Here is a 17,644-nt window from a genome sequence, read left to right on the forward strand (position 1 = left end):
GTCTTTTTTCATATCGATTTTTATACTCATATTATTTTTATGTCAAGGCTAGATGACAGCAAGAAATATGAACACAGAATTTTTGAATATATTTGTCTCCATGTTGCGTGTATATTTTAAAGCGTCTACGTTAAATGATAATTTAAAAAAAAAATTGTAACAGTGGCATCATATATATGTATGCATAAACATAATAGAATTGTTTGTTTGTTTTGAGGAAGAAACAAAGACAGTGCTATTTTGACCGAGCATGAGATCACTTTTACAAATTCTGGCTGACACACTAAACATTTGTGGCTATATACATACATACATATATACACAAGTACGTTTTATCTAATGTATGAAACTGGTGTTAGTAGTGAGATTGTTTGTATTTCATGTAAACAATTTATGTATTTTACGCGTGTTGAATACACATGTTGTGACAACCATTGTCATTCATGAAATTTACCAGCATATTTTTTACTCTCGTATGCACAATGGGAATCTTAGCAGTTAGTTTGTCTGTATGTTTGTGTGTGTGTGTATGTATGTGTGTCCGTCTGTACACCTTATATCTCAAGAACCATACATCGGTTTTTGATGAAACTTAGTGCATAGATGCTCTGGATCAATGTGCAGATTTGTTTAGGTTTTGGTGATAATCCATGCATATTAATTACCTAATTTGCATAATGATTAGTCATTTTTCGGCTTTTCCACTGACAACTCAAGTACTAATCATCAGATTTCGATGAAACCTCGTACATGGATGTCATTAAACACTGCACAGATCTGATAGTTATTAGGGTAATATAAGTACATATTAATTACCTAATTTGCATAATTAATTGATTTTTCAGCTTTTGGTATTTCAAGTAGTAATCATTACATTTCAATGAAACTTAGTACATACTCAAGAACTATGCAGATTGATTGTTTTTGGGTAAATATTTGTGCATATTAATCATCTAATTTGCATAATTAGTTAATTTTCAGCTTTTCAGATATCTCATCTACTAATCGTTACATGTCAATGAAATTTGGTACATAGATCCACTGGATATGCAGAGATCTGATTAGTTTTTGGGTAAATAATTGTGCATATTAATCACCTATTTTGCATAATTAGTTAATTTTCAGCTTTTCAGATATCTCAAGTACTAATCGTTACATGTCAATGAAATTTGGTACATAGATCCACTGGATATGCAGAGATCTGATTAGTTTTTGGGTAAATAATTATGCATATTAATCACCTATTTTGCATAATTAGTTAATTTTCAGCTTTTCAGATATCTCAAGTACTAATCGTTACATGTCAATGAAATTTGGTACATAGATCCACTGGATATGCAGAGATCTGATTAGTTTTTGGGTAAATAATTGTGCATATTAATCACCTATTTTGCATAATTAGTTAATTTTCAGCTTTTACACTGACTACATGGATGTCATAAGACTCTGCACAGACCTGATAGTTTTTAGAGTAATATAAGTACATATTAATTACCTAATTTGCATAATTGATTTTCAGCTTTTGATACTTAAGTACTAATTAGAACATTTCAATGAAGCTTGGTTCATAGATGCTCTAGGACAATAGACAGATCTGATTAATTTTGGGTTAAAATCTGTACATATTGATTACCTAATTTTCATAATTAACCGATTTTAAGCTTTCACACATATCTGAAGTACTACCGGTAATTTCAAGGAAACTTGGTACACAGATGGTCTGTTACTCAAATCTGTTCATATTAATTTCCTGATTTGCATAATTAGTTTCCAGCTTTTCCATCAATTAATTAATTTGAATTAATTGTTAATGTGTTTCCAATACTCTCAGCACACATGAGTTCTTTCTAAGCTTTCTTTGATTTTGAGATTGTAGTTCATGATGATTTCATATCCTTTCATCCATCTCTCAACAAACCTGTGTGGTCAGTTCATAAGCTTGTATCTTGAAGATCATATCTAATTAGACATGATAACAAAGTTATTGACCAATCAGAATCATTGTTACAAATGTTACAATTTTAAATATGACATTATTGTGAGCCGATTGTGATGATGACATACAATCACCGTTGCTCTGAGGTGTTTTTAGCCAATGTTTTCACCATCCTTGCGAGTGTATATGTACATTGAGGAAAGTTGCAACATGTAGATATTAAACCGAACGAGATCATTGCTCTCCAGGCACCAGCCATGATTACCAGCACTTTGGTTATCATATCTTGGTAGTTGTCTATTGCAGTTGAACCGTTTGATGATTGGTGAATTCAATCTCGAGTTGAACATTGCTTTCCTATAACCAGTGTATGTGTGCATGTGGATTAGATAACTGTTGAGTGTTGAGCAGATTTTCAATTCACTGCATGGAAGCTTGTTGACACCATGTCTTGATATGTACATCACGTAGCGTCATCTCTGGCACTTGCTTTGACAATGTTTATATTAAGTGTCAGGAACTGTAGCCTGGCACACACATATAACTAAAAAATGTCATTGCTTCGTATTAAACTTATTAAAGAAAGTCAACACTAGTTAAAAAAATTTCTTGCACTGGTTATGTCATTTTATACATTAATTTTTAATTAGCATCTAAGGCATATAAAAATATAAGTGAGAACAACCTAAAAAAAATTATCTACAGTCGTATGCCCGAGACCCATCATTACACAAAAACCAAATTATAATTTTTGACTCCCGTGTGCGAAGACATACCCTGTCTGTATGTCTCTATGTCTGTATGTCTGTATGTATGTATGTATGTATGTCACTTTTTTTGTTCCACCGTTATCTCAAGAACCACTAATCAAATTTTGGTGAAACTTGGTACATAGATGCTCTGGGATAATGCGCAGAGTTGATTAGGTTTTGGTAAAAATCTATGAATATTAATTACCTAATTTGCATGATAATTAGCTGATTTTTAGCTGTTCCATGACTGTTCCACTGATATATGAGGAACCACTCATTGGATTTTGATGAAACTTGGCACATGGATGCTCTGAACTAATGCGCAGATTTGATTTGTTTTGGGTAAAAATCTGTTTATATTAATTACCTAATTTGCATAATGATTAATCAATTTTCGGCTTTTCCACTGATATCTCAAGTACTAATCATAACATTTCAATAAAGCTTGGTACATAGATGTCATATGAGACTGCACAGACTTGATAGTTTTTAGGGTAATATCAGTACATATTAATTACCTAATTTGCATAATTAATTAATTTTCAGCTATTGATATTTCAAGTAGTAATGAACAAATTTCAATGAAACATGGTACATAGTTACTTGAGGACTGTGCAGAGACCTAATTAGTTTTTGGAGAAATATTTGTGCATATTAATCACCTTATTAGCATAATTAGTTAATTTTCAGCCCTTCACCTGATATCTCAAGTACTAATCATCACATTTCAATGAGACTTGCGACATAGATCTTCTAGGACTATGCAGAGACCTGATTAATTTTAGGATAAATTATTGTGCATATTAACTACGGTACTAATTTGCTTAATTAGTTAATTTGTCCTAAGAACCACTCATCACATTTCAATGAACCTACATGTGTAGGACTGTATACCATATTAGTTTTGGTAAATATTTATGCTTCTTAATCACCTAATTAACATAATTAATTAATACTGATATCTCAAGTATTGATCATCACATTTGAATAAAACTTGGTACATAAATGCTCTAGGACAATAGACAGCCTGATTAATTTTGGGTTAAAATCTGTTCATATTAATTCTTTTAATTAGCACAATAATTAATAATTTTTTGGTTCTAATCACATTTCAATGAAACTTGGTACATAGATATTACATTACGCAGATCTTATTACTTTTACATTGCGCAGACCTTATTAGTTTTACACTTAAATGTGTTCATATTAGTTACCTTGTTTGCATAATTAGTTTTCTGCATTTCCATCAATATCTCAAGTTCAAGTAATTTTGAATTAATGTGTCTCCAATACTCTCAGCACACGGGAGTTCTTTCTAAGCTTTCTTTTATTATATTTCATATGCTAGAGAGAAACAACAATATGATTGACTAACCATTTCTTTAGTCTAACTGTGATGGTGCAACTAACATACATGTACATCATTCTTTTTATAAGATACTTCAAGGTATTATGCGTAGATGTATTTCCTAAAAATACAAAGTGTATTATTGTAAAATATGACAAAGCATTTATGAAAGATTTTGAAAAGACTTAATGCTTGATAGTTGATTGAAGCAGCTTCTCATTAATACTCTACTTTTTGTCATCTATATATGATCTTTGATTTTCCTACAGATCGTCAATTTCCACATCAGTTAAAGAGTTTAAGGTCACGTAAAGTTGTATACATTTCATGTGGTGAAGAGCACACAGTGGCATTTACTAAGGTATCAAAACTTGACATTGCATGTCTATTCTGAGGAGTGAACATCCAGGCATTTTCACCACCTGTCAACCACAACCAGTGAAGACAACAATCAAAAACTCTGTACAAAAAACTGTACTTTGGGCTTGTTGTTGAGACTCTCCTGAACAGTGTAACAAAATTACCCATACATTTGCAACATTTACAAATTTGGTTGTTTAGGATTACTTCAAAGTTGAGTTATGCTGTTTCATGACATATTAAGAATATATAGCAATTCAAATATCAATACAAAGGATTTTGAATTTATCTCTTGAGCTGTACCATACTTATTATGAGATGCTCAGTTGTTTGAGTTAAGGACGTTGAGATTCGAACATCATGTTACAAAAACAATGAGTTACAAAACTCAATATTTTCGTCTGTAAATCAAAAGAATCAGCATTTCCAAAATTATAACTTTTAGTAAATTAGGAGCACCTATATTAAGGTAGAATGCTACACAGAAGTAAAAATATTGTCACTTTCTTTTTTTTACATATTTGATATTTCATGTCATTGATAATGATGAAAATGGAATAAAAATATGGGGTCACCATTCTCGGTTTGAAGAAAATCGATGTATGAAATTAAGTCAAAATAGCATGTTTTGTCTGTTTTAGGGCATTTTACCACTGTTTCCTTTGGAACAGATACATATACATGTATATCTCAATATCTTTAAATTTTGCTTGGTAACTTATGGTGAAAAAAAAATGTACTTTTTGATTGACAGTGAATTAAAAAAGTCTGCATACTGTTGACTAAACATTAAAATGAATAATTATAAACCTATTTTGACACAAAATATTGCTACTGCCATAGGCACTAAAATATGCACATATGTAAAAACTCACTAGTAGCATTCTATCTTAATTGAATATGACCATCAGCTTCACCACATGTAGTAGATCATTGATTGAGTAACAATATGTACATGTACTATAGTTTAGTATGGGATAGACTCACTATTGGTACTATGCATTAGCTTGCATTTAATGGTATACATATGACATTGCTTGTAGGAAGGAGGAGTATTTACATTTGGCTGCGGTGCACATGGACAACTTGGCCATAATTCAAGTAATAATGAAATAAACCCACGGCAAGTGGTTGAATTAATGGGTAGTATTGTTACCCAGATTGGCTGTGGAAGGTAAGTTCTATTTTGAGTCATTGAAATAATTCAAAGTATTTTTACCCAGATTGGGTAACATGGCAAGTGGTTGAATTAATGAGTATTATTATACAGCCACTGATTTCTATTTCTATAAGAGTGAAAATGACACATGTTACCGCAGTGTCCAAATGAAATTTAAATCATATTATTGGAGTTATTTTATATTTCCTCTCTGTGGTCGACACTACTTTTACAATTTTCATGAAAAAACAATGCAGTGTAAATAAACGTAATTTATTCAAGACAAAACATATTAAAATATGTGCAAGTATTTCAGATGTTTTTCCATAAAAACTATGTACTTGCATGTAAATTATTCAAGTGTCAATGATGGTTAGCAATGGAGGCAGAGGAAAGTCAAGGTGTTTTGATTAGAATGAAAACAAAACTTTAGCAGCCACAGATGATGGCCAACAAGATGTTCTGAACTCTGGCGTTCTGGCTGTACTGTTAGCGATTGTTCATATTCACAGAATTCTATATTAACAGTGAATTTGTACATACCTCTAAGAAAATGTTAATAAATGTCTGGTTTTGAATTTTAACATTTGCTTATATTCTTCAATATGTCTGGAAAAGAACCCTGATTTTGGAGCTACATCACATGTTACAGACAAAATTTGAGTCAATTTTCAGTTTTTACTCAAAAAATTTGCCTATTTTTGTGATAATCTTTTAAAGGAAAGTGCAGAACATAAACAGGACTACCGATATTTTGTGAATTTGTGATGAAAAGAGGGTCCTGGTGATGGAAAAGTTAAAGTATGCATCTTATGAATGAATCTCAATATTTCCGAGAATGTCTTAATTTATGAATCTTCTTTTATCTAGGCGACATACTCTTGCCCATGTTGGTGCCAGTGGTAAACTCTATTCATTCGGGTTGGGTGCCAATGGCCAACTAGGAAATGACACTACCGATAGAAGACAAGCACCAACAGCCATATATGGACCCTGGGTTGGATATGATGCAACTAGCGTCAATACCAGTTCATCTGTAATACAGAGGATATTCACCGGAGGTGATCAGTGTTTTGTGTATAGTACAAAATATCAGGTAAAATATCAGTGACTTTGTAGAGACTCATCAATATCTCTCTTTTTTGCACTTTTTCACTCTTAAAATTGATATTATTGACAGATTAATTATATTCTTTAATACATGTTAGAGTGTCAACTCAATGATCTCCGCTGTAAAATTTCTTATTAGGACAAGAAACAGCCACTAGATTTTAGAGAAACATTTCCTGGTAAAGGAATCCTCCGTATGAATATTGACGTTATACAAGAGTTATTACACTTACCTAACAATATACCTAATCTTCCAAGAGATTTACTAGATGTATTTAGCTCAGCTGCCTGTTGGAATGCTTCATTTCTCAAAAGGTAATTACATTGGCTGTTGAATTGACTATTCACAGTTGATCTTTTGTACTCAGTATGTACTAGTACATGATTTGATTACAAATGAACAATGTTTAGTCTCCAACTGGATGTACAGTTTATGGGGCTTATGAATTGTGATTTGTATGCCCGTCTGTTTGTTGTCTGGTTTCTATTTTCTCAGAAGTTTATTGATACATGATGGTATGTGCATATATTTGATTAAAAGTGATATAAGCATGTGTGCAGAGCAGTTTCTCAATGTTGCGCTGACATTTTCAGTTCAAACTTGGAATATTGATAACTACTGTTGATCTAGTGAAGTACAACCATAATTTTGTCGTAATTGACATTTTCTACAGCAAAAACACCTTCTTTTTGATCACTTTTGTTTATGAATTTATAATGCAAAAATTTATCATAAAATGGCAGTCATTCTGTTTACAAAATCATCAATGTTTTTTTGTACAATTCTGCCTATAATATGTATCTTATATTCATGCTGTCCCATTCCTTTTAAACAGATATTTATGTTCCTGGACATTAACCAAAGTTGTTCTTTGTCCTTATACAATCCAAGATGACCAACTGGCAGCCATTTTGGTTTATTATGCAATTTGTTTGTTTTTTTTAACATTTCTGCCTATATTTAATTTTCACACTTCCAATTAGATTCACTTGGTTAACCATTAAAAGATCATTGAATTTCAAATTTACTTGAGATGACATTTCATACTTACTTTGTATTGATTTTGACTGTGCAGAATTTTGCTGTTACATGTACATGTTGTGGAGGTAGCCTTATAAAACACTGAGCACAAGAAGCTATTTAGGGCTGGCATCAAATACATTTAAGAGATTATTACAGTGTTTATGAGTTCTGGGCAGCATTCTAGCAGGTTTCTAGTATGAATGTTAACATTTACATCTTTTGTTGATATCACCAATTCATTTCCATCTACTTATTATATGTGTAAAACAGCATCACTTCACATTCTGCTACTAATTTATTATGTTTTCTGACTAAAGAAAAATGTCCTACATAACAAAACATTCCATGTTGCTAAGACGTGCACCACTATGATACAAGTCTAAACTATAATACAATCCCGAAGAACCAAATTGATATATGTTGCACATCATGTTATACTGTTCAGAGGTGTCTCAATAACTAGCCAAAAACACGTTTTTTGAGTGTTCTGTGAAAATGCCTAAATGTTTGCTCCGGAGAATAAACATAACTGTCTTTTATTAGTTAAACTAACTTATTGTTCTATGATTGAATTGGATAATTGAAATTTACAGAATAATGTGTATGGGAATCAAAGAGGGATTATTAGTTGCGTTCATGCACAGCTCCTGAGCACGGGCTAAGAGGTCAAATTCCTTAGCCCGTGCTAAGAAAACGTGCGTGAACGCTTAGCACGGGCTAAGGAATGCTAAGTACGGGTTAAATCTGATCCGAATTTAAGACGCGGTCTAGACCTTAGCACGGGCTAACGAAGTATGCGCGAACGCTTAGCCCAGGGCTAAGCGCCCTCTGCGGCGACCTTTGGGTGTGAAAGTTGTCCCATGTTCGTATAACGACACTATTCCACCAGTCATTACTCCGCGCTCACTTCCACACTAATCGGGTCACTGTAGTAGAGCGTACAGCAGCTCCAATCGTAGACAAAATAAATTTGGTTCGCTGTCTACGACATGCATTAATAAAATGCTGTATTCTGTTACGCCCGTTGTATACTGTTTATGTGCATCCAAATAAGTTGGGTCCGTCTTCTCTCGCGTTCCTGTGCACGTCGCTTCAAAATTAGAACGAAACATGCCAGCAGCAGAAATAGAACCTCGCGCATGTCATCCATTTTTCGTTCGTAAATAGTGGCTTACCGACTAATGGCACCCCTTAGCCCGTGCTAACGACTGGCCCTCCCTGTGCGTGGACGCAATTGGGTCTAGCCGAAATGCAAATATGCTAGATAAGCCTAAATCAGCTTAAATCTTAGCCCGTACTTTGTGTAACGTGAACACAACTATTGTGAGTTTGACCCATTGAAATAAGTGATATAATCCACCTGTGAATCCATAAAATAACCTGTTTTTATTCGAACAAAGTGCGTATTCTGATCAACCTAAGATTTCAACTCTTTTTTTTTATAATAAAATATGGATATCAAAATAAAATAAAACCAAAGGTTACTGACAAAAAATAATCTTTGAAATTTCAATATGACTAAAAGGATTTATGCAGTATGTAAACTGAAATTTTGGCCTTACTTTATACTCGGATTGATTGTGAAGTAAATAGAGTATTGATCTAGTAGTGACACTGACTATTGCATTAACCCTATGATAAACTCATAGTTGCTGTCGACATAGGAAGTAAAGTAAGCAAATAACACCGAATAAACGGCAAGGTAAAGACTATGTCTAATTATAGTAAATACGTACTGCGTGCGTGACTCGAACCGGCGCTCGCGTACGGCACCTAATCGCCTAGCTTCACGCCACTACACGTCTTCCCCTCGGCCACCGGGCATCCCCAAAAAAGGATGCTTAATAACTGAGCTTATTACGTGCAGAGAACGTGAAACCCGTCCAAGCGATACGCGCCACACAGCATGGCCAGAATGCGGCAAAGGCCTTCAGATCTGGCTGTAGTAGGATGGTGAAAGTAATGGTACAGCATTTTAACAGTGAATAAGTACTGAGAAATAATTTTTAAACTCATAGTTGCTGTCGACATAGGAAGTAAAGTAAGCAAATAACACTGAATAAACGGCAAGGTAAAGACTATGTTTAATTATAGTAAATACGTACTGCGTGCGTGACTCGAACCGGCGCTCGCGTACGGCACCTAATCGCCTAGCTTCACGCCACTACACGTCTTCCCCTCGGCCACCGGGCATCCCCAAAAAAGGATGCTTAATAACTGAGCTTATTACGTGCAGAGAACGTGAAACCCGTCCACGCGATACGCGCCACACAGCATGGCCAGAATGCGGCAAAGGCCTTCAGATCTGGCTGTAGTAGGATGGTGAAAGTAATGGTACAGCATTTTAACAGTGAATAAGTACTGAGAAATAATTTTTAAACTCATAGTTGCTGTCGACATAGGAAGTAAAGTAAGCAAATAACACCGAATAAACGGCAAGGTAAAGACTATGTCTAATTATAGTAAATACGTACTGCGTGCGTGACTCGAACCGGCGCTCGCGTACGGCACCTAATCGCCTAGCTTCACGCCACTACACGTCTTCCCCTCGGCCACCGGGCATCCCCAAAAAAGGATGCTTAATAACTGAGCTTATTACGTGCAGAGAACGTGAAACCCGTCCACGCGATACGCGCCACACAGCATGGCCAGAATGCGGCAAAGGCCTTCAGATCTGGCTGTAGTAGGATGGTGAAAGTAATGGTACAGCATTTTAACAGTGAATAAGTACTGAGAAATAATTTTTAAACTCATAGTTGCTGTCGACATAGGAAGTAAAGTAAGCAAATAACACCGAATAAACGGCAAGGTAAAGACTATGTCTAATTATAGTAAATACGTACTGCGTGCGTGACTCGAACCGGCGCTCGCGTACGGCACCTAATCGCCTAGCTTCACGCCACTACACGTCTTCCCCTCGGCCACCGGGCATCCCCAAAAAAGGATGCTTAATAACTGAGCTTATTACGTGCAGAGAACGTGAAACCCGTCCACGCGATACGCGCCACACAGCATGGCCAGAATGCGGCAAAGGCCTTCAGATCTGGCTGTAGTAGGATGGTGAAAGTAATGGTACAGCATTTTAACAGTGAATAAGTACTGAGAAATAATTTTTAAACTCATAGTTGCTGTCGACATAGGAAGTAAAGTAAGCAAATAACACCGAATAAACGGCAAGGTAAAGACTATGTCTAATTATAGTAAATACGTACTGCGTGCGTGACTCGAACCGGCGCTCGCGTACGGCACCTAATCGCCTAGCTTCACGCCACTACACGTCTTCCCCTCGGCCACCGGGCATCCCCAAAAAAGGATGCTTAATAACTGAGCTTATTACGTGCAGAGAACGTGAAACCCGTCCACGCGATACGCGCCACACAGCATGGCCAGAATGCGGCAAAGGCCTTCAGATCTGGCTGTAGTAGGATGGTGAAAGTAATGGTACAGCATTTTAACAGTGAATAAGTACTGAGAAATAATTTTTAAACTCATAGTTGCTGTCGACATAGGAAGTAAAGTAAGCAAATAACACCGAATAAACGGCAAGGTAAAGACTATGTCTAATTATAGTAAATACGTACTGCGTGCGTGACTCGAACCGGCGCACACGCAGTACGTATTTACTATAATTAGACATAGTCTTTACCTTGCCGTTTATTCGGTGTTATTTGCTTACTTAACCCTATGATAATGTGTGAAGTAAATGATAAAGTACATGGTCCCCTTGTTAACTCCTGCTTAATGTTTCTAATGCTTTGCTGTAATATTGTAATCAATTTCCATACTCATACATTTCAACTCATTTTTTTGTTTTTTCTTTGTTTTTTGTTTTTTTCGTCTTTTTTTTTTTTGGTCATACAGTGATCATTATCTTTGCAGTTCAGATGACGAACACTTTGGTAGCAGTTCTTCCAACCATGGTGTAAATATGGATGCTGTTAGAGAGGCTTTTCAGATGCTGTCAGATAATATACATCCTCGTGTTATGCAGCTTGTAAGTTTAATAGTTATCTATCTCTAAAACTGATCACACTATTTCCAATGATATTTACATGTATCTGAGAAACAATATAAGCCTTGTTGTCATCAGAACAGAAAAAAAACCTGGTTTTTAGTTTAGATACATGTAGCATATCACTTTAGACCACTTTAGTTACTGTACAATATTTTATTTTAGCTGGAATTAATTTTCGCTGAAAGGACTTTTTGGGTGTTTTTTATTTTCACTGATTTTTGAAAAGTTGAATGTAAAATATAGGAAAAAATGTATATTCACTGGATATTATTCTTTACTGTGTCATTCCTTCAGCAAAAACAAAAACAAAAATTAATTCCAAGCAAAAATAAAGTATTTGACACTAGTTAATTCAGTTCAAAACATCCTACAAAAAGTTTGATATCAAGTAAGTCTGCTAGAATAAGTGTTATTCATTTTAAATACTTTGTCATATAATTACTATAATCTTTCTACCATATTTGCTGTAGTGTATACGCTTACATAAATAGTCAAAATAAGTAAATATTTTTTTATTAATGATTTATAATAAAACTAATATGATTTTTGTTTATATGTGCTTCTATTGGAAATGTACATGTAATATAAAACATATGGTATATACTTTTTTATCACATCAAATGCAAATATTGAGTGCAGTGAATAACACCAGTATAGCAATGAGTGACCCAGGTGTGGAAATGAGTGACCCAGGTGTGTAAATGAGTGACCCAGGTGTAGCAATGAGTGACCCAGGTATAGAAATGAGTGACCCAGGAGCAGCAATGAGTGACCCAGATGTGGCAATGAGTGACCCAGGAGCTTCAATGAGTGACCCAGGTGTAGAATTGAATGACCCAAGTGTAGAAATGAGTGACCCAGGTGTAGAAATGAATGACCCAGTTGTAGAAATGAGTGACCCAGGTGTAGAAATGAGTGACCCAGGTGTATAAATGAGTGACCCAAGTGTATAAATAAGTGACCCAGGTGTGGCAATGAGTGACCCAGGTATAGAAATGAGTGACCCACGTTTAGCAATGAGTGACCCAGGTGTAAAAATAAGTGACTCCGGTGTGGAAATGAGTGACCCAAGAGCAGCAATGAGTGACCCAGATGTGGCAATGAGTGACCCAGGAGCTTCAATGAGTGACCCAGGTGTAGAAATGAATGACCCAGGTGTAGAAATGAGTGACCTAGGTGTAGAAATGAGTGACCCAGGTGTAGAAATGAGTGACCCAAGTGTATAAATGAGTGACCCGGGTGTAGAAATAAGTGACTCAGGTGTGGAAATGAGTGACCCAGGTGTAGAAATGAGTGACCCAGGTGTAGAAATGAGTGACCCAGGTGTAGAAATGAGTGACCCAGGTGTAGAAATGAGTGACCCAGGTGTAGAAATAAGTGACTCAGGTGTGGAAATGAGTGACCCAGGTGTAGAAATAAGTGACTCAGGTGTGGAAATGAGTGACCCAGGAGCAGCAATAAGTGACCCAGGTGTAGAAATGAGTGACCCAAGTGTATAAATGAGTGACCCAGGTGTAGAAATAAGTGATTCAGGTGTGGAAATGAGTGACCCAGGTGTAGAAATGAGTGACCCAGGTGTAGAAATAAGTGACTCAGGTGTGGAAATGAGTGACCCAGGAGCAGCAATGAGTGACCCAGGTGTAGCAATGAGTGACCCAGGTGTGGCAATGAGTGACCCAGGAGCAGCAATAAGTGATCCAGGTGTAGAAATGAGTGACCCAAGTGTAGAAATGAGTGACCCAGAAGCAGCAATGAGTGACCCAGAAGCAGCAATGAGTGACCCAGGAGCAGCAATGAGTGACCCAGATGTGGCAATGAGTGACCCAAGAGCAACAATGAGTGACCCGGGAGCAGCAATGAGTGACCCAGGTGTGGCAATGAGTGACCCAGGAGCAGCAATGAGTGACCCAGGAGCAGCAATGAGTGAACCAGGTGTAGAAATGAGTGACCCAGGTGTAGAAATGAATGACCTAGGTATAGAAATGAGTGACCCGGGTGTAGAAATGAGTGACCCACATTTAGCAATGAGTGACCCAGGTGTAGAAATAAGTGACTCAGGTGTGGAAATGAGTGAGCCAGGTGTAGCAATGAGTGACCCAGGTGTAGCAATGAGTGACCCAGGTGTAGCAATGAGTGACCCAGGTGTAGCAATGAGTGACTCAGATGCAGCAATGAGTGACCCAGGTGCAGCAATGAATAACCCAGGTGTAGCAATGAGTGACCCAGGTGTAGCAATGAGTGACCCAGGTGTAGCAATGAGTGACTGGGGTGCTGCAATGAGTGACCCATAAGCAGCAATGAGTGACCCAGGTGCAACAATGAGTGACCCATAAGCAGCAATGAGTGACCCAGGTGCAACAATGAGTGACCCAGGTGTAGCAATGAGTGACCCAGGTGTAGCAATGAGTGACCCATAAGCAGCAATGAGTGACTGGGGTGCAGCAAAGAGTGACCCAGCTGTAACAATGAGTGACCCAGGTGTTGCAATGAGTGACCCAGGTGTAGCAATGAGTGACCCAGGTGCAGCAATGAGTGACCCAGGTGCTGCAATGAATAACCCAGGTGTAGCAATGAGTGACCCAGGTGTAGCAATGAGTAACCCATAAGCAGCAATGAGTGACTGGGGTGCAGCAATGAGTGACCCATAAGCAGCAATGAGTGACCCAGGTGCAGTAATGAGTGACCCATAAGCAGCAATGAGTGACTGGGATGCAGCTGTGTGTGACCCCATGTGCTGAATACTCTATACTCTATAATGCATCATCTTTTCAATTATTAGTATTGTATTGTATTATATTATAAAATTTCCTGTGAAAAATGAACAAATTGGTTATAAAGTTGAGCTCAATGTATGTGTAGATAGTTACTGCCATTTATAATCATTAATGATATCATTATTAAAGCATTACATAATGGGATTAATTATTGGTAAAGACATTTGATTCAGATAAACATATCAAGTGAACCGAAACTAAAACAGATATTTATAATAGTTGTTGAAATAAATTTTGGGGCAGTTTGAGTTGAAATGTTTTTTATTGTAAGTGCAACTTGCTTCACTCAGTACACACTAGTTTTATCTTTTCTAATTCCATTAAAATCTTGTACTATTGAGACTAAACTGTAATGTTAAATATCTTTCAGATATGCTGCACACTGAAGAACACACTTTTGCAGAGTTTATCATCATCACCACCTGACATAGAGGCTCTTAGATTCTATCTTATTATAATGGAAGCACCTATATTCACCAATATTGATTATTTAGACTCGGTTACCATGCCTTTTTCAAAAATGTTTCTATCTTTGGTGCCTGGTGCTTCAAAAGTTATTGGTGAGTATGTCTCTTACTCATCTAGCTTGTTAATATCTGATTTCATGTTTCATTTTTTACCTAAAATGAGCTGAAATGGTTTGTATACAATTTACTACCTATGTGTAAAACCCAATGATACTATTATTAATATTGTTAACACAACTCACAGTTTTGTCTATCATCTGTCTTGTACTCCCGAATTGATAGCATTTGCACGTTCAACGTTTGTGTGCTTGCGCATGTCATGTGACCTGGGGTCAACAAACCGGAAGGTAGCACAGATTTTGAAAGTTCCAAACACGCAGAGTCGCAGTACACTGAACATCAATAAAACTGCCATCATCTTTCAAATAGCTCGTACAAGCCTCTGAAAATTTGTACACTATTCTGTCTAAGCAAGAATAACAAGCATGCAAATTATCTTTGACTATAGTGTAATACTTTCATATTATTGCAGGTATTTTGGGAGGTGAAAAACGTCAGTCAGTCATATTAACTTTGTGAAACACACACATACTATCTCTATTTCAGCCCATTTTCTCTGAAACATCATCTTTTTCAACTGAGATTCCAGGTTTTTTAACTGTCTTAAAAACTCTTCTAGCTGTTTGTACCCACCCACGCTAACTCTGCTGACTTCTTCTGGGTTGTGACTTTTTGACTCCCATGTGCGAAGTACACAATGGGAGTCTTTGCAGTTAGTATGACAATTTTTGGTTTCAAGTACATCAGGACATTGTTCTATATTCTTTGTGTAATTAGGTGTTCGTATTTAAGGGATTTTTCCACACAATAACAACGAATTCGGTCGAATTTTGTTATCGGCTGGCTTAATATTATCCCAATGGATCATATTTCTGTGAAAGATTGGTATTTTTGTCCTGATTTGTAGGAATCTGAAAAACGTGTTTCACAATTTGTTCTATTTAGTTTTATGGTGCATTCAAGATGCATGGCAGCCACCATATAGTAAATATTGTATTTATTTTATTATCACGTGTGCGCCAGCTGACTGTGGTTAAAAGGTTCAAACAGATAACTACATCATTTACATAACCACCTTTTGTCTTATAACTTGTTTCAGGCCGTTGGTGGGGTCGCCTTCAACCACGGTTCTTCAACAGAATATTGCATGTATACAAGTCAATTGTTACATATCTAATGAAGTTAGAACCGCCAGTGAATGATGAAAAAGAGGTCATGAGAAGATCCAGAGCTGTTCTGGTGTCTATGAAAATGTTAACAAAACTTGAAAAGGTGATTTCTTCACTGAAACTTTTGGAAAATTGTGTGCACGTTTGAATGTTATATCTTTATGCAAACATATATTCTCGGAGGCAGACATTCAGGCATTTTCACTAGCTGGCAACCATCACGGTGAAAACAATGATCGAAAACTCTCAGTAAACAGTACTTTGGGATTAGTCTGGTGACCCCCAAATTTTTAATATCTTTATATTGCCCAGGAGTACAATTTAAGCAAAATGATTAAATAAAATGTATTTGCATTCATGTGTAGGTGCACCCCTTTCATGATAGTCACCATAGTAAACCATGTCCAATAACCAGGTACATGATTTAATGATCACATTTTTGGCTTTTCGAAAGCTACTACCGGGATACTCAAAGAAATATCGATTACTTTAGTATTGCAACATCAGAGTTCATCCTGAGTAAATGACAAAATAGAAAGTTGTGTACGTTCGCCATGCACTCTGAAATAAATGCGAGTTTTCTCATTTAAAGCACGAACGAAACTGCCGTACCAATCATGATTATTATGAAATGAAACAGACTTTTCACAAGCATATTTAGCTCCGCTGTCGACTTTGTCGAGCGGAGCTTATCATATGAGTGATTGTCCGTCGTCGTCGTCGTCGTCCGTCGTCCGTCGTCCGTGTCAATGTTTTACTTTTTCGACTTCTTCTTGAAAACTACAAGCCTGAATGCTTTGATACTTGGTGTATATGTACCTTGGGTAGACCTCTCTCAGATTTGTTCATTTCATGATGATATCTTCAATTCTCTAATTTTGGTGAATATTTTTGTCATTTTTAGTAAAAAGTGATATTTTCAACTTCTTGTTGAAAACCGCAAGTCCAATTGCTTTGATATTACATATATAGGTACTACATGTGGACCTCTCTCAGATTTGTTCATTTTGTAATGATATCTTTAATTCTCTAATTTTGGTGAATATTTTTGTCTTTTTTGGTAAAAAGTGATATTTTCGACTTCTTGTTGAAAACCACAAGTCCAATTGCTTTGATATTACATATATAGGTACTACATGTGGACTTCTCTCAGATTTGTTTATTTTGTAATGATATCTTTAATTCTCTAATTTTGGTGAATATTTTTTTAATTTTTGGTAAAAAGTGATATTTTCGACTTCTTGTTGAAAACCGCAAGTCCAATTGCTTTGATATTACATATATAGGTACTACATGTGGACCTCTCTCAGATTTGTTTATTTTGTAATGATATCTTTAATTCTCTAATTTTGGTGAATATTTTTGTCATTTTTGGTAAAAAGTGATATTTTCGACTTCTTGTTGAAAACCGCAAGTCCAATTGCTTTGATATTACATATATAGGTACTACATGTGGACTTCTCTCAGATT

The 17,644-nt window shown here is 36.1% G+C and overlaps 1 protein-coding gene across 1 annotated transcript in view; it reads left to right on the forward strand.

Moving 5' to 3' along the window:
• The window catches only part of LOC102809320 (putative E3 ubiquitin-protein ligase HERC4), a 53,390-nt gene that overhangs the window by 17,737 nt on the left and 18,009 nt on the right, over positions 1-17,644 (forward strand). The window contains exons 5-11 of the mRNA XM_085494058.1: positions 4,306-4,397; positions 5,440-5,570; positions 6,426-6,651; positions 6,805-6,980; positions 11,500-11,683; positions 14,849-15,038; positions 16,105-16,277. Of these exons, the coding sequence (XP_085350184.1) occupies positions 4,306-4,397; positions 5,440-5,570; positions 6,426-6,651; positions 6,805-6,980; positions 11,500-11,683; positions 14,849-15,038; positions 16,105-16,277 (1,172 nt within the window). The remainder of the gene's footprint in view (positions 1-4,305; positions 4,398-5,439; positions 5,571-6,425; positions 6,652-6,804; positions 6,981-11,499; positions 11,684-14,848; positions 15,039-16,104; positions 16,278-17,644) is intronic.

Source organism: Saccoglossus kowalevskii, chromosome 19, assembly GCF_978046115.1.
Source record: "Saccoglossus kowalevskii chromosome 19, keSacKowa6.1, whole genome shotgun sequence".
In the NCBI taxonomy this organism is placed as follows: domain Eukaryota; kingdom Metazoa; phylum Hemichordata; class Enteropneusta; family Harrimaniidae; genus Saccoglossus; species Saccoglossus kowalevskii.